We start from the raw sequence: 18970 nt of genomic DNA on the forward strand, positions 1-18970 counted from the left end.
TATATATATCGTTTTTAGCCAAATCTCTCAATGGTGAAGAATCATTTTAAAATTATCGGATACAGACGCAGATCTTCTGGAAAATCTAATCAATTTGTCCTTGTCACATACTCAACCTATCCACCAAGTTTCGTCCAAATCCGTCCACGACTTTTTGAGATATCCTGTTTATAGATAGACAGACAGATAGGACCTCCATCCACCTTCGGTGGTGGTGGTAACTCGGGAGCTCAAACTCTCACATGAGAGTTTCCTCTTGAGTAATTGATATTGTTGTTACATACGATTAAACTATCGGATTCGGGTCATTACTATCCTCAATAGAGAATCTGTGGAATCTGAAGTACATTTTCACATGTCTTTCTATCGAGCATATACCAAAGTGGATTAATCTCAAGAACCAGGCCCATCCTCCAACAATATATCCAAACTTCAGTATTCAGAAATGGTGGACCAAGTTTTCAGCCATGTGTGTGACAATGTGAGAAGCAACCAATTTACAAATCCCAAACAGATCGTGCAACTCTTTTGAGCAGGACCTTATGTATGCAGTCAAAGGGGTAGACGTCACCCGCCGAAACCTTGTTTGATACCTTTATTTGTGAAGTCATTGAAAGGGAATGTAGAACTTATGTAACTTTCGAACAGACTTCGTCATTGCATCTCCTATTCTGCGAGTGAAGAAATTGAGACGGCACTTTGTACGCCATTTTACCAGAACCACGACCATGTTATAATGCTGGAATCGAACAGGTACCCCTGTCATTGTCAAATCACTCCCAACTCGAGGGGGAGCACTCGGTAGAGTGCAAAACCTCCGCTGCCAATACTGCTGGGTTGCTCAAGTGAACCTTATATCTTATTCATTAAATATGATGTCAACAGTGCTGACAGAGTTATAGTTCTTTTCTCCAACATTTGTTTTTTGGGGGGTGGGGGGGGGGTTGGAAATCACTTAAAACATGTAAAAATGCAAAAAAAAAATTCGAAATTTTGTTGAAAAAAAAGTTGCAAAAATATTTTTTTTCTCTAACAATTTTTTTGGGGGGGTTGGAAATCACTTAAAACATGTAGAAATGCAAAAAAAAAATTTCCTTTTTTGTGGGGGGGGGGGGTAACAATTTTTTGGGGGGGGTTGGAAATCACTTAAAACATGTAAAAATGCAAAAAAAACATTTTTTTTTCTCAAACACTTTTTTGGGCGGGGGGGGGACCAAGTCCAAAATTTAATGCCATGATCCTTGTACCATACATAACCCCCCCACCAAGTTTCGTCGAAATCCGTCGAGGAGTTTTTCCGTAATACTGTTCACAAACAAACAAACAAACAAACAGAAAGGGGTGAAAACAGTAACCTCCATCCATCTTCGAAGATGGCGGAGGTTAATAATCCACTCCCAAGCACAGAGGCCAAGCTAACGAATGATCTTGCTGTGGGCAGCGTCACGACATGCACAACAAAACATACCCAACCGGACTGGCTTCAACATAAAAGCAAATGAGAAAGATGAGGTTTTTTTCAAATGAGATTGGATACCTTCCCACCATTAATGCACCTGCTACAAAAATGGCCACCATGTATGAAATCTTAAAGCAGTCAAACAACATCATGAGAATGATACAACTTCCCTACACAGTTTGTGTGTTTGACCAGGCACTATTTGCGAAGGCTGTATAAATCACATGGAAGCATCTTGAGATGTTCAAACATCTGGTTTTGCATGTGGGGGACTTTCACACAATGTTCAACTACATGGCTCCAATTGGCAAAAGGTTCCAAGATGCCAGACTGAGGCACCGGGCAGTGGAGTCTGGCATCATCACCGAGGGAGTTATGGACGGACGTGCAATTCGCTTTCACAAAATGGAGTATGAGGCATTCTTCAGACCATCATGGAAAGCATTTCCTTCATGGTTCCAGGTACATCATCCACAAAAACAACAACTCCGGCAGAATGCGCTTCAGCACATGGACTCTCAACATGAGGAGGTTAATGAAGCCTCAATAAAATCACTTCTTGAAAATAATGGCTGGCATGAGGTCCCAAACCTGCTCAATTCATTTATTGGACAACTCCGAGGTGGTATCACTGGTGGCTTGGTTTCCTTCTGGATTTCATCCATTGATATGGTTGAAATCATGTTAGGACTTATCAGAGCAGCTCGAGAAAGTGATTGGGATCTCCATTCGTTGTCTGTTCATGCCATGATCCCATGGCTCTTCACATCTGATAAATTGAGTCATGCCCGCTATTTACATGACAATTATGCAGCCATGGCCCAGATTGATGACACATCCTGGAATATCCAATAAACTTTGACAGGGGAAGTTTTCCATCGAACTTATGAGCAATCCTTTCAGTAAAATCCCTGATGACCAAGCAATTGGAGACGTCAATCAGGACACTGAAACAGCAGGAGGCACAAAGCGATTTATCCTGAAATCAGAAGGAGTGAAAAAATATTGTCTGTCTGCAGAATACACAACTACAGCTGTTCGACAACAGTGGTACATGGACCAGCAGTAGCAGCAACCAAAATCACTTCATTCAGACCTGCAACAAAGCAGAATTCAGAAGAATACTCAAGAAGTTGATGTTCCAATGGACACAATAGAGAATGGATGGGTTGATCCTTTGTGCGGAGATCATGCTCCGATTATGTATATCGACAGGGTGCCTCACATCCTCAGAGGTTGTCGGCGATCTGCTGAAGGCACACAGAGTTGTTTTTGTTGTTTTTTTAATACTATGTCGAGGCTCGTATGAGAGCAAACACACAACGCACATCAAGGGGGCATGAAACAGGAGGGGCGGGAGTGGGAAGGACAAAACAGGGGGGAACAGAGACAATAGGAGGTGGGTTTGGGTGGATTATCGGGGGTAGAAAAGATCGAGGATTTGGATGAGGATGATAAGAGGTGGTGGTGAACAGCTGTTTTGAAGGCCTGGAAGGAAGAATGGGAGTGAATAGAGAGAGGGAGTTTATTCCAAAGGTGAGAAAAAAGAGGAATGAAATAGTGAAGGTGAGCAGTGATTCGTGATTTTGGTAGTTTTACCAGAAGGGGGTTGGTAGCAGACCTTGATCGCCCTGTGGAAATGTGGTGGGGACAAATCGCAGAGAGAGCGGGGGGGGGGAGGGGGTGAGGCTGGAGAGGAGATGGTAGAAGACAGAAAGACCACCGACCAACCTGCGGTGATTGAGTGAGAGGCCCAAAGGCTCAGCCTCATTGCGGGAGATACCAATGATCCGAAATTCCTTGGTTTCTGCAGCATGAAGCCGAGAGAGGTGAGAGGCAGGAGCACCAGCCCAGAGGGGAGAGCAGTACTCCATCAGGATGCAGACAAAAGCTTTGTAGGTGGTCAGGAGCTCAGGTGGGACGAGGAAGGACTTTGCACGACAGAGGATTCCCAGTCGGCGACTGGCTTTGGAGGCGAGGTTTGAAATGTGGCTTTCCCAGGAAAGGTCATGGCAGATAGTGAGACCCAGAGGCTTGAAAGAAAGGACTTCTTCCAGAGGATTGTTGAGAAAGTGGATGGGGGGGGGGGGTTTCTAAACGGTCCTTTTGAAGAGGCATTGTGAGATTTGTCCGCATTGAAAGACATGTTACACATGTTGGACCAGTTTGTGATTTTATCCAGATCTGCAGTGAGCAAAGAAGCTGCTGCTTGCCAGTCTGAGGGATGACAGATGGTACGGCAGAGGGTGGAGTCATCAGCAGAGATATAGAGGATTTTCCAGAGAGTCGGAGAGATCATTGATGAAAACCAGAAAAAGAACAGGGCCCAGAATGCTACCTTGAGCTCCAGCCTGGATAGGAAGAGGGGATGAAAGAACTCCATTTAGGACCACACGTTGACTGTGACAGGAGAGGAAGTCTGTGAGCCATGAGTGGAGATGGCCTTGGATACCATGGGAAGAGAGTTTGGTGAGCAGGGCAGGGTGCCAGACTGTGTCAAAAGCACGTGATATGTCCAGGGATATGGCTCGGATTTCCTGTCTGGCATTGAGGACCTCCATCCATTGATGGGAGAGCAGAAGCAGCATACCCAGGGTAGAGTGACCTGGTCTGAAACCAAATTGATGATCGGAAATCAGGCCATTGGAGAAGAGGAAGGATTTAATGTCTAAAGCGATGATGGATTCCATAACCTAGCTGATGATTGGGAGAAGGCTGATTGGTCTGTAGTTGCAGGGATCTGTTTTTGCACCTTTTTTATGCAGGGCAGTAATGTTTGCTGATTTCCAAGCAGATGGCAGATGACCTTGAGCAAATGAGAGGGTGAATAGAACAGAGAGAGGGTGAGCAAGAGCAGAAGAGCAGGCTTTGAGGACACGTGGGCTGATGCCGTCTGGACCGGTTGCAGAATCTGATTCGAGGTTTGACAGCAAGCTCTCCACCTTGTCAGGAGAAAAGGACACAGTCCAGGGACAGTTGGGTGTGACTGGGTAAGGTGGGTAGAGAAAGTGATGGGTTTTGGACACAAGATTTAGCTGCAAACACCGAGTTTAATCATTCAGCTTTTTCACGTGCGGTATCAGCAGTGCGGCCATTTGAGGTAAGGGAGGGATGGAGAGGGAACATAAACCAGAAACAGATTTGATTAGACGCTACCAGGAATTTGAGGAGGGAGAGAGGTTTGAGACTTCTGACTTGAGATGAGAAAGATGTTGTTTTCTGGCTCTCCTGAGGGTAGATACACACTTGTTCCGAGCTTTGTGGAAGGAACTGAGATTGCCCTCAGTTGGGTTTGGTTTCCATGAGGTAAAGGCAAGTTGTTTCAGGACAACTGCCTCACCACAAGCTTCAGTGAACCAAGGGCGGGAGGAAGGGTAGGACAGGTGAAGACGAGAGGGGATAAATCTGTGCATGAGGGGGAACAAGTTTCTTTGAAAGGATTGCCAGGATGAGTTGATGTTGGAGAAAGTAGCGATAGGAGACCAGTCTATAAGTTTGATGACTGCTTGGAGACCCTGCCAGTCGGCTTGAGTGAAATGCCAGACTCGACGGCGGTGAGGTGGTTCTCTGATAATAGCCAGAGAGCTGTCCACTTTAACAAGGACGTGGTCAGAAGAACCGATTGGAGCGAAGGAAGAGCAGTAGATGTTGTCAGAGAAATTTGTCAAAATCAGATCCAGAAGAGATGGAGTACCATTGGTTGAGATCCGGGTCAGGAAGTTGACCGATTGAGTCAGTCCCAATGAGTCGCAGAAAGCTTTTGCCGAGGTGCCATGACAGGTGAGAGACGTACCCATACCTTGCCAACTGGCATGATGACAAGTGAAGTCGCCACATATGAGGAAGAGAGAGTTTGGATGAGAAGATAGAAGTTGGTCCGTGTTTTCAGATATTGAGGTGAAGATGGAGTCATCACTGTTAGGTGGACGGAACAGTACACATATAAACATGAGGTGGGAGTGGAGGGGAAGCCATAGCCAAAGGTATTCCTGGGGGTGTGGGGGAGTGAGGGCAGTGCATGGAGAATGAGGAATAGAGTCTTTGATGAAGAGAGCAACTCCTCCACCAGGACGAGGCTCAGGTCTGTCAAACCGGAGGAGGGAGTAACCAGGGAGAGATACTTGGGAGTCAGACACGTCTTGGAGGAGGAAAGTTTCTGTTAGGCAGATTATGTCTGGTTTGTCAGTGGCAACCTGTATGGAAAGATCTGAAAGGTTTGAGCGAAAGCCCCAGATACTTGAGGTCCACACTTTTAATGAAGAGGTATGGGAGGAGGCTTTTGGTGCAGGGGGTGGGGGGGGGAAGGGGAGAGTAGGACAATGGACGAGGTTGGAGGTGAGGAGGGTTGTTGAAAGAGTGTGGGGGATTGCAGAATAGCTCAGAGAGGGGACTGAATGAGTAGGAGAAAAGGCTCTGTGGTGCTGGGGGAGAGGGGGAAAAAGGCAGTTGAGGATTTGAGGAGGTGGAGCGAAGAGATGGAGGTGAGAGGGCAGTGGAAGGAGGCAGCTTTCTGGATGGGAGGGGGGCAACTTTGAGAAGGATGAGTGAGGGGGATGAATGGTGGGAGAAAGGTGAGGGGGAATTTTTGAGAAAAGTGAGAGGGAGGCTTGGAGGGAGAAGAGTGTGATGGTTGCTTTGAGAGTGAGGGGTGAGAGGGGTGAGTTGCCACTGAAGTTGGAAAAAAAGAATGGTTGATGGAAAGCGAACATTCATTGCAAACTGGGGTTTTTTTTAAGTTTTAGGTCAGAGATGCGATTTAACACATTTCTTGATGGATGCAATCAATAAAGGCGAATTCAGAGAATGGAGAGAAGAAACGCTGTAACAGTTGGATTTTTTAGGCAAGGTATGAAGGAGAGGTCAAATTGAGAGCAGTCTGTTTAAATAGTAGAAGAGTTGTGCATTATAATACAGTAAAGAGTACCACATGTGTGAAAGAGGAAGATGAAGCATTACGAAAGATCGTTTTTGTTGTTATTATTAATGTTTGAGAGAGTTTTCAACAGGTTAGGTCATGGAAGTGTTGTAGAAAAAAATCGAGGAAGAAGAAGAAGAGGCAGAAGGAGGAAGAGGAAGAGGATATAAAGAAGAACAATCAGAGAAAGGTAGCGGGTTTTTTTTGTTTGTTTTTTTTGGATTTAAGATAAGAATTCGAGAGATTAGCTGGGAGGGATGGGGACGTTAGGAAAGTGGGGAAGATAGAGATTGAAGATAATGGGGAGAGAAAACAAATAAACACGATCGTACACCGAGGGGAATCGGTAGGCCTCAAGCCTCAATTATAGGCCTCAATCACCTGGAAAGACAGGTTTGACGAAATCTCACAAAATAGTTGGATTTTTGAAACAAAACCGAACAAGGAACACACAGTAACATGTCGGTGAGAAAATAAACAGTTAAAATGGGACAGATAACGACCGGAAACTTAACTTTGAGATCGTCAGCAGAGAGCTGTGAAGGAGACCTGCCAACGCTCCAAACCCGGAACCGGAAGTCAAACTTTGGTGAAGTGAAGAATTGTACTTGAAGTTTTTTTGGTGAACAATTGTACTTGAAGTTCAAAGAAGAATGACTGGAGTCAAGAGAGCCAACAACTAAGTTTCATGACAGGATGATTACAGCTAAGCTGAAGATATTCACCGAGTTGTCTGTTACAGATGAGTAAATCCGATATAAACCCGATATGATCGGAAATGTTGTTTTGTGTTAAAGACATGATTCTGTTAATTCTGGGACAAAAGGCAACTCGAGTTTCAGTGAATTAATTAAACTAGTACGTGCCCGTAAAAAAAATAAAAAATAATTAAAAAAAATTTAATAAATATTCCAACCGCGAGCAAGAAACAACCACACAGGCCGTTTCTTCGCTCTCGCATGCCCGTACGTGCGTGGCGCGGAAGTTCGCATATCACAGTTACGATGATTCGCAATTTAGGTTTTAATGGCCAATTATTCAATTTGCTCCAACGTATTTTACCTTTTCACAATGTTGTCGCAAGGAAAAACAAAAAGAGAAGAGAAGAGAGAAAAAAAAATTACTTCCTGGTTCGGAGCATACCAGCACTCTGATGTTACCAAAATTTATTAACCGTCTAATATGAAAACAATTATAACTTGGGGCATTGTGTTTATCTATAAATGCACATAAGAAATCAAGAAATTATTAGAATACACGGTCATCACTCTCTGGAAGTCCGTATGTTGTAACCCATAATGGGGAACGCGGCTGAGCTTCCCTTCCCCCATCGGCCACGCCCACGCAGCAACGTGTCTTGTCATTGGTTTGGTAAATAAATGGCCATAACTTGGGAAGCACTTGTCCGATTAATATCAAACCTTGAAAAGGCACATCCTCAGGTCCCCAGCAATATACCTGGCAAGTTTCAATTAGATCGGACCAGCGGTTGTCGAGAAACAGCGGTCATTCACACACACACACACACACACACACACACACACACACACACACACACACACACACACACACACACACACACACACACACACACACACACACACTGCTGGAATTATAGATAGATGAGATGTAAGGTGGGACAAAGGATTCGTGCACAGACATCGGTGTGCATCATGGGCAGTGACATCGAGAAGGATGGTCAACAGAGCTTTGAAGAAGACCAGTGTTGAGGCTGCATGCTTTGGTCAACAGGAGCATTACATGGCGTGAACGAAGTGGGTGAAAGTTTGTTCGGCCAAGGGAATGAAAGTCCTAGAATACCGTCCACCGCCCGCATGCTTCAAAAGCTGCCGCAATAATTTTCATTATTTCAAAAAATTTCATTATTTGCAAAAAAAAAAATAAACCCTTGACTCGAGTTGATCATCATTCTTCATAGAAATCGCCAAAAACGGTGTTCTTGTTAACCATAGTCTATCCCCTTCTTGGCGCCAAGCCGAGAAATTCCGAATATGTCCGAAGTTTGAAGTTCCGAAGTGATCGACCGATCACAGCGCACCTGTGACGGTCGTTACATCTCGGCTTTCCACCATGGCGGTGTCAATTTTCTTCTCGAATCGAGAAAAATAGGAGTCAAAAAGGTGAGAATTTAGGACAACAACAAGCATTTTTTTAACGAAATAACATATCATATCAATTAATAAATGATCGATTACACTGTTTGTTACCTGTGTTTGAATGGATGACCAAGATTACATGAGATATTTGAAGATGTTTTCTCCGATTTCTCGCCGAATGTGCGTCGCATTTTACAGCATCATGAGGAATGAACTGCTGCTGGTCGGTCATGATCGAATGAACCACTGAGCTGGCGTTGTGTTTCTTCAATGTTCTTCTAGAATGCACGTCAACAGACCGTCCGTAGTTCTACATGCCATACCTTCCCCAATACCTGCACGATTTTGTCCTATAGTCCATTGTTTTGAGCAGTCACGTCTGTCTGAACATGTTGTGCGCATGCGCAGTCTTTCTGGCGGGATCGTACTAGGCGTTGCTAGGCAACGACACACATGCTGAGAATTTTCGCCTCTGCATAGCAGGGTTCCCCTTGAACTTTGAATTGAATATTGAAAATCCAGTCCATCATTTTTGTAAAAGATTTGCTTCAATTTATTAAATAGTTTTTGATTTCAAGATTCTCAAACAAAAATCTTTCATTCCAGGAATGAACTAGTAGGCATCTGAGGCCTATTGACTGACCTGGTGCACCATGGTTGTCTGAAGATCTCAAGATCTCAAGTGGCAGTTCGCTTCCTTGAGGGGAATGAAATACTCGAACCATGGCGATTTTTCCCAATTGATCTCTACACATCATACACATACGGACAACTTTACCAAGACGTTCTACAAGAATAAGCACCACCAGTTTAAGTTGGCATCAATGAAGTGTAGAAACTACACTTTCAAAGACACTGTGGCTGGGACAAGTCTTTCCATGGCAGAGAACATATTATCAAAGACCATGATTGTGGCGACCATATCAAGAAACTCTACTATGCATGTGGATTTGAGCCCATCTGCATATTCTGTGGTGTAGAAGTGGAAGCAGTTGACGATCTGGATGAATTTTACCCTCAGTGCAATGACTGCACTGAGGAGCCAGTCAGGAAGCGTTTATAAGAAGTGTTGAACGTTCATGTCGAACCTGACATCTGTACAAGACTGGATCTCAATTTTTGAATGTTGTAAATGCAAGCTAAAGTTCGATACACATGTTTTATATTTCAGTATGTGTACTGTTGTATCTATAAATACTAAGAATTTACACTGTACTGAAATATAAAACTGTGAATTGACCTTTCTTGCATAGAAATGGCGGATTTTTGTACTTTTTCTGAAATAATGAATAATGAATAATGAAAAAGCCTCATGTATTTTTCATTTCATAAGGATGGTATTCTAGGACTTTCATTCCCTTGGCCTTATGAAAATGACGCTCTCAACCAATGGTTAAGTTGTGGTCAATCTTTGGATTCAGACATAGTCCGATGCAGCCTTGCAGCAAGAATGACCTCACGAGTTTGCCATAAAAAGGTGAGATGAGGAGCGATCGGGAGAAGGCAAGAAGAAGGAGAAAAAAACGAGAAAGATCAAAGCAGATGCGATTTGGTGATGATCTTGGAGGTGACCCAGAGATCCAGCTCTTGCAGCGTACGGAGCTTTGGAATGGCTGAATGCTGGGCACAGTGGGTGACGGGCAACGACAGTCTTGTGAGCTTTTGCACTGAGCACATGGTGACCACTGACCTGGTGTACGGATTCATTCCTGTTGGCTGATCGGTTGCGCGCACAAAGCGCCAGCACAGCATGCGCCAAGGTCATCCGTCCCTCCCTCCACCTCGCGCCTTCTCGCGGTTCGGCTTGAGATGTGGTGAGATCCATACTGCATGAGCATTTCTGCGGGGCTCACACACTCTACACCCATAGCTGACCCCTAATCTGCAAGTTTCATTTCTGCACGACCATCCACGTTCATATTTGTTTAAATCAACACAACAAAACTACCATGTGGAAATCACCGTACATCACTTGATGTCACACACCTACCTATTTCTGACATCGAACCAATTTATAGTCTGACCACAAGTAATGTAAGTTCAGTTATCCTAGTCCATTATTCTTCTCTTGCAACCATTCATAATTGTGAATGGTCATTTTGCTCAGATGTCCACAATTTTTATGAGTCATGTAATTGGTAATTCATGTACAAGTTTGTATGAGTGATGTATGTCAACTCATCATAGTCGATCTGCTTGAGCAGCTGTGGGGGAAAAATTTATATTAATGTATTTTAAATTGTAACAAAATGGAGTTTCAGAAATGTAACTTTTATGCTGCAAGTTGAATTGGCTGTCATTTCTGGCCAAAAGACTTTTGCCCTAAATGATAAGAAATGTGTTGTTCTGGAGCAGAGTGACCGAGCTGATAAATGAACCTTTGCTTAGAAAATGTACAAAGTGGCTTTTTGTCTAAAGGACACGTCTACAGTCTGGGTGAATATCCCCCAACCTCTCTCTCATGGAAGTATAAAATGTTTTGAAAGGCGCATTTTCTGAGTACGAGCACGTGAGGAAGTATAGTTTCTCAGTGGCTCGTACTCCTTGGAACTGACCAAGTACCAAGTTAGAATAAAACTCTCTGATGTAATGTAGAAGTGAATTGAATTGGGTTGGTCTAACTGTTAACTAAAATAAGAATAAATGAAATAGAACCAAATAATATTGCAATCAAATGGGGATTCTTAAGTTCATTGTACAAGGGTGAGAAGTGTATGGTGTATAATTAGGAAATAAATTGTTTCACAAGGAAGGACTTGTGTGGACATCAGTTTTATCGGTGCTGATAGGGTTTTTGTAGGGTTTTATAATCAAATCGGACAAACGTTAAACTCTGTCTGAAGTCAAATAGGATTCCACAATCGACCAGTTAGAATCCTTCAGGAGGACAACGATCACAACAAGGTGGGTTTAAAAAATCCACATCACAGCCATTTCTGATTTGTTGCAAATGCAGTCCAATGCAGTCCCCGTGTGCGGCTGCCTGCAGGGCAGTCTTTGCAAAACACACTGGACCTGGCGCACATGGTGATGGATGGACACAGGGGCAAACGCAAATAAGGGTAGCAGGCATGGGGTCATGGCAGAGGCACGCAGACAAGGCATGGCAAGGCAAGGCCAGAACAGGCCACTGTGGCACAAACAGGCCGACATGTGAAGCTACCCGGCCTCTCTCATTCTGGGAGGGAGTGCGGTGGTGCCGGCCGCTCCGTAGGCAGGCTCGGACCTAGCCTACAGTCTCCCCCCAACCTATCACCTTTGCCTGTCTCTGTCCATACCCACTCCCTTAATTTGCACAACAAATCCAAATTTAGCCCCATCTTTTTATTTTTTTTATTTTTTATTTTTCCTTTATAATTCTGTCTCCCAAACCCCCTTTATCATCCTTGTCTGGCTAACCTATCATGTCACCTAGCCTACTCCCAACCCCTACGTTCCATGTTTGGAGGGGAATAGGGAAGAAACTCGTGTCCTGTCTTGAGGCCCAACAAAGCCTCAGAATAGCCTCCCTCAGATCTCAGCGATCTTTCCCAAGGTGGGTCCAGTGGCCTACCGAGAGCGAAGGGATGGATGGTGCGGAGGGGTACATTTTCCTATCTACCCTAACATTTATTAATCCTTAAACTACCCCGGGGCTTTCCAAAAACACCTCTCACTTAAACTATTGGTTCTACCAACCAAGATTCCCGTCACCTGTGTTGGTGTCCTCTCAAATTTGGGCCTTGCCCTCAAATCTTTCCCTAGTGCCCTCGCACGGTTTCGTGGCTGGGCCGCGTGGCTCACTTGGCAGGAACTACCTTCTGCCGATTCTCCAACCATGGCACCCCTGGGCCCTCAGACTGTCTCCGAGCCTACCAGCTCCCTATAATCTGGGGAGTGCCCTCCCTGGCAACTCCCCCTCGATGCTCACGTGGCAGGCTGGCGTCACGGGCCCCTTTTCCCCGGGTGCCCATGCCCACGACACTGCCCATGCGGCCATTGGCGCTCCGGGTCCCACCTCATGCGGGCCCACCCGTGCCCACTACGCTATCCCGGCCCCTCTTGGGCCCATGGCCTACCGCGGCCGACGAGTCCAGTGCCCAGGGTGCCCAGTAAGCGATACTGACCATTCGCAGCCACGCTCCCAGCCCGTCAACAGGACTCCTGAACCCCTCCAAATGGGTTTCGAGCCTACATTCGCACTAACAGCAAAACGACCTCCATTTTGTCAATTTGACTAACCCACTATCTAACATTACACTGACCCCGGGGTCCCTTGGGTGGGAATCACTCCTCCCCCCAATCACTCATCGCACAATGCATTCCACATTCACTCCATTCACACAGGCCCACTGGCCCTCACTCACTCAACATGTTTACTTTTGTTTTTTCTCAACTCATTTCATTGCTCACATCGCTGAACACTGCCATTCCACTGACTGCATCCCCTAACTATCTTGTGCTCCCTCGTCATCCCTTAAACTACTGCACATCCTTTTACTCGACGTAGCTAAGCTACGTCCCCACTACACATTCAATGTCTGTCAGTGTCTCCAAAAATCCATTTCTCATTTCTACATCTATCCTAAAATCCCTCCCTCTAACTAATCCATTCCACGGGCTCTATGAGGAACAACCTATGTCCCCATGAAGCCGGTCTAACTAAACTAACCCTTTCCGCTTGCTCGTGCTTCCTTTGCCCTGAGCAGGGGAGTCTCCCACCCCCTGCCCAGGAATCCTGTTTACCCGAAGTGGCGAGGCTTGCTTTTCTCTCTTTTTTTTTTCCTTTTGCGCACCAGCGCGACAATTCACAACCTGCGCTCTTTTCCCATGACGTCATGGCAGCTGTTTGCGCTTCTCGTCCCTTCCTCTTGGACAGTAACATCTGGCAGGGATTCCCTCCTGCCGGATTCCAACCATGCGTGCAGCCATGACATCATTGCGCATCCCAAGCAAGCCTCGCGTTTCGAGGGGTTCCCCACATGAGCACATGTGCTCTGCTCACCCGTAACCTGCACCGTGGAATCCCCGATGACGTCACTTGCACCCCGAACTCGCGCGATTTCTCGCGCAAGCCGGGGCATGCGTAACACATCGGGAAAACTGCTTCGAACGCATTTGCTTTCATTTCGTTTTTCGTCTCGTTTCGCATCGCTTGCATCATCCGCATCAACTGTTCAATGCCCGATGACTCGAGCAGGACTGATCCACCGCGATCGGTCGCGATTTCACTGGGGACCGGGGAAGGAATTTGACAGAGGGGGTGTCAAAAGTCGCCGCCCCCACCGTTGTGCCCATTTCGGACTCTGGGTTCGGTTGTGGGGAAAGTTCCTGCATGGGAGTGTCCTGCACGGTGATTTCGTCCTGGGCCATATTTTCTATTAACTCCAAATCTATTCCCTCTTGCCCCCGCTCGCCTTGAGCCGCCATTTTGCGTATCAGGTATAAAAAATTTCAACGCTCGTAATTTAATGGGAACGGAGGGTCGCTCTACACACCCTTGATCCGATTACCGTTAATTTTGTGTGGAGGCGGATAAATTTGAATCCCACTCCTGACACCAGTGTTGTTGAGTTCCGCCGGTTCGGCGTGCGCCCGACCTTTTCAGCCCAATCCAGGCCGCGCGTCCACCGAATGCGACAATCTAGTCGTAGCTTCTGGATCAACGCTGAAACCCAGCTACGGGTGTTTTTAACACACCATAAACCAGCCAATCCCTCTGTCCACATGCTTCAGGGTCGATCGCTGAATTGTCGATGTACCTAATTATTCATGCAGACAGAGATACCGGGAGTTTATACCTCGACGGGACCTGCACGAAAATGAGCCGCTTAAGCGGCTCATTCCGTATGCGAATGCCGAGCAGTTATATATCGCCAAGTCCCGTCGGACAAGATTATTTTATCGGCTTTGTAACCAGCCAGTTAATTTCCCGAACGCATCATGGCAGTCAATGGAGAAAGTGACGCAACGAGCGGGTTGACATTCAAACAATGGGGGACATTTATTTTAAACACAGGCATGCAAGCAATGAATGAATGGGGATAGGGGAGAGGACACGAGCAAAAGCCTACAGCCGAGTTCTATGGGAATGCAAGTATATACAGGCACTTAACAACAATTCTACTTAAGGACAAGGCGCCACAGACTTTCATACAAACCCAAGAAAGTAAAGACACGGGCTCGAAAGTCTTTAATGTTCCTCGAAGCTGGGATGACCGAAGGAGCTCTGAGAGGCCGGGCAGGTTACCTCGCCGCCCTTGTGGCGACTCGATGGGTTTTTGTTCGGCGACTCTCGGAATCTGTCTCTTTGGCTCGTTACCAACGCGGCAGCGGTTGCAATGGCGGCTTGGCTGGTCCAGGGCCTGGCAGCGCGCCTGACTTTCCAAGGCCATCTCCTCGACGACTCCAATGAACTGCCCTCAGCTCAACTGCTGCTCGCCCACCAACTGCCAGCTTCACCACCAACTCACCAACTCCGTCACCAACTCCACCACCAACCAACTCCACTCCCTCGGCGTTCCAACGCGGCCCTTTATCGGGTCCGGGGCGTTCGACCCTCCCTTCCCGGCGCACGGTTGAAAATCCCAGGAGTGATCGGCTTGCCTCTGTTGTTGTTGTAATTGGAATTGTTGGAACACACACTTATCAAAATAACTGATCTTCGGGGAACCTGAATGGTGTTCTATGAATTTCCACCACCGTAACAATCTTTTCATTTCCAGGTGCTTTCCAACGGTTCTGTGATTTTTCCTGGTGTATCAGCTTTGATGTCTGTCGGCACACAAAATTCCTGGGCTTCCCCATTGTCTCGGGTCGCTCACCTGAATTTTTTTCTTTAATTCTTTTTCATTTTTTTCCCATTTATTTATATTTTCATTTATGGATGTTGTCCGACGATTCTATAACGTTTTCTGGTGTATGGGCTTTGATGTCCATCGGCACACAACATTTCAGCTTTCTACCTCACCTGGAAGGTACCGATCTTTAATATCAGTCATAGAGTCAGTGAGTGAGTGAGTGAGTGAGTGAGTGAGTGAGTGAGGGGTCAGTTATTGGTTAGAAAGAGCTTTATATATTATAGTGAGACAGTTAGAAATTGGACACAAAATCTTTGTGGGGATGCAATGTGTTGAAAAATGCTGTATTTTGGTTTTTGACAAAGTATATCAATTATTGTGCTTATGTTCACCACGAAAACATTTTTGGGGGGATTTTTTTGAATCAAAGCAATTGTTTTTGAAATTGTGTGAACATGAAAGAGTAGAATCAATGTACTTTTGTGAACAATAAGATGGAGACACTTGTACCATATTCAATATTGTACATATCATCAATTGTACATATCATCATCACATAAAATCATCAATTTTCATCCTATTGACTTGAAATTTGAACAGCTGACATGAAATAAACATGAAAAGGAAGAAGGGGTGGGGGGGGGGGAATTAGATATATTACGGACCCAAGAATGATTTTGGGTCAAATCAATGTCATTTATTGAGGAAATATTTAGAGAAACAAAAGTAGTAATTGGACCATTAGTTGTTGACATATGAATTAAATTTAGGGCTGGAAACCGATATTAATAAGAATTTACAGAAAATACACTATTAAATATGGGACTTCCTTGTAATCATCAACCATTTATTATTAGTAGATTAAAGTGTGTTTTGGTGTATTTAGAAGTTTTAAGGAGCCATCAAGAGAAAAACAAAAATTTTGTATTTCTCAAATATTCGTCATTGCCAAAGATGTTAGAATGTGTGTAACTGCCCTTAAGCTACCAAAATGGTAGGGTTACCCAGGCTTAAACAATGCCAGAGACACATAGCAACTTCAAATATATTCCAAACAATTGACACCTGAGATGATACAAACCACCTCCTTGGCTCATTGACTGTTTAAACGCACACCACATCAACATCTACAGAATCTTCTTACAACATACAGACTATACATTTTTCAGCAAGTAATACACAAACTGGGGACTCTGCTAGTTTGAACAGAATTTGCATATTGAGTCACTGAATTGGTTCACCAATCAAAACTGAGAAGCATGTTTGAAGTCAAAAGCACAAAGGGTTAAAGGTCAAGGTGGCATAAAATCAATTTTCATTCGATTGACCTGAAATTTGAACAGAATTTTCATATTGGGTCGCTGAAACCTAATGTTTGAGGTCAATTTGTCAAAGCTCAAGGTCACATAAAATCATCAATTTTCATCCTATTGACTTGAAATTTGAACAGCTGACATATTGGGTCACAGAATTCGTTCAGCAAAATCAGAATGGTTGATTTGGCACTTTTGACACGTCAATGGTTTCCATGACAATGATTTCACCCCATTATAATCAAATGGGACTATATGTGAATTTATTATTACCACAACCTCAAAAAATATTCACGTCATTTTGAAAGTTGAACAGCTTATTCGTATATACGTGCAGTATATGTGAGTAAACCTTGGTCAAATTTTATCAATGGTCAAGGTTAAGGCCATCCAAAATATGCAAAACACCTATTAGGCCACAATTATAAAATGTATCAGCCAAATTTGTTATGCATAGAAATCAATCATGTAAAACACTTGATAGGTCAAATTTTCCAAATTGCCGTTTCCATACCGACTATTGTTTAATTGGATTTTCAAGCATCATGCGATGCACAACACCTTTGTTGTATTATTTGTCATTTGCCATGGTTCCTCCAATTCCAGGTGAGAGACGTGATTGCGCTTTTAGTACGATGTAATATCGCTGGCGCCTCATGACTGGAATGGGGACCATGAACTCGTGCACCATACCAGCACTAATCTCACTTAAAATTTTGTAAAACACAATAATTATTTGTTACTTGCGAAGGATGGGGTGAGAGGAAATAAGTTGCGACAAAAAGTGTTTGATGTTACCAACAGAGCACTTGCAAAAGGATTCTGGAACCCCAGCCTCAAATTTCCTCAACTGCATTGACTGGTTTGTCCTTGTAAATCATGTCGATGTATACTCATTGCCTAATATCCATGTTCTGCATGTCATTAGAGGTACAAGGCCCTTGCTCAGCCTAGAACGAACGGGACTTCCTAATCGAATGTATCTAATAATTTACTGACCAAGATGGTTGGGAATGGCTGTTTATGGAATTATGTTGTTTTTTTGCCATTCACACAGCATTTAAAGCTTCAGAAGGATTTCTCAGCTGGGATTCCTACCCATCTCATTATGAAGTTGTTGTTCCGAAACTTCTGCTGGGTGAAAAGAAGCACAGAGCAACAATACTCGGCTTAATGGTACAGTTTGATATTTTTTTAAGTAGATGCATGCATGTGCATAACTGATAATTGTACCAATTATAATGTTGTAGTTTATTATATATATGAGCGTATATACGTGTCAAGGAAGGGTGATGGGATAGTAGACGATTTGATAGGACAGGAAGGCCAAAGAACAACAACATTAAACAACCCCATGACAAAATTATAAACGCATCAAGTACGAGTGATGAGATAGTATCGGATTTAATATAATATTTTATCGAGAGCTATAGAACCATAACAACAACCACACTTATGTAATGGCACCAGAAGCACTCCCCACCAAAATTCTGTGATGTCATCAAGCATGAATAACACTTTGAGAAAAGTCGACTTTCAAAAGGTCTAATGGAACATAGCGTTGAGGCAATGACTGCTTACGTGGCAGTGACTTTCCTTCCTGAAAGTCCTTGTCATGTAAGGACCTGATAGTCTCTGTAGGTCCATCTTGTTTAGCCCGTGTACCCCGACCCATCCCTCTCCCTTCCACAGATCTCCTCATGTCTCTGTTCCACACTGTTTTTTCCTTCCCTCTCCCACCCCTCTTGTCTCCTGCTTCCCTTGTCGTACATTCTGTGTGTAAGCTCTCATACGAGCCTCGACAGTGTCTACAAAAATAATAATAATAATAATATAAAAAACATTGCTTAGTATAGTTTAGTTAGCTCCTGAGTAAATATCTTAGAATAAGGGTAAGGTATTTTATTGTGACATTAGATATCTGTCATCATATGTAATAGACAACGTCTATCTAACCTGGTGTTTATATCTGAAATTCACCATTCCTTTGAACCCCTTTTTAATGTTTTGCCCTTTGTAAAGCTGCCTCTATGTCTCTTAAGTATTTGACAGGCCATCGGCATCAGTTTAGGCTGGAGGAATGGCACCGGCACCATTAGCCACCAGCCTGGTTACCATATCACATCAGGGTGAGAGGTTGCAAGAGGGTCGCCTCACCCCCAGACGAGGCCAACGGTCAATTGTGAGTGAGAGGAGAGGGGGGGGGGAGGGTGTGGCACGTCATGTGTGATTTATGAGTCAGAGGCGATAAAGAAAGGTGTGCTGAGGGGAAGTGAGGAGTCACCCAGAATCAGCTTGAAGGAAAGCTGCATTTGTTCGCCACTCCGGTCCGGCCAGAGCCCCATTCTGCATTTACCAGAGCCACACTCTCTCCTCTCCTCACAGAT

At 44.5% G+C, this 18970-nt stretch overlaps 2 protein-coding genes across 4 annotated transcripts in view; both read left to right on the plus strand.

The window, feature by feature from the left end:
* LOC147016114 (protein GVQW3-like) overlaps positions 1-18970 on the plus strand; it is a 105853-nt gene that overhangs the window by 63508 nt on the left and 23375 nt on the right. The gene's annotated exons all lie outside the window — the stretch shown is intronic.
* Positions 1-18970, plus strand: part of LOC147016116 (disintegrin and metalloproteinase domain-containing protein 9-like) — a 112269-nt gene that overhangs the window by 5582 nt on the left and 87717 nt on the right. For all 3 annotated transcript variants that reach the window (XM_085848840.1, XM_085848841.1, XM_085848842.1), the window contains exon 2: positions 17641-17759. In XM_085848840.1, the coding sequence (XP_085704966.1) occupies positions 17641-17759 (119 nt within the window). The remainder of the gene's footprint in view (positions 1-17640; positions 17760-18970) is intronic.

This window comes from Eptatretus burgeri, chromosome 12, assembly GCF_056783735.1.
Source record: "Eptatretus burgeri isolate ZD-2024b chromosome 12, Ebu_testis_v1, whole genome shotgun sequence".
In the NCBI taxonomy this organism is placed as follows: domain Eukaryota; kingdom Metazoa; phylum Chordata; class Myxini; order Myxiniformes; family Myxinidae; genus Eptatretus; species Eptatretus burgeri.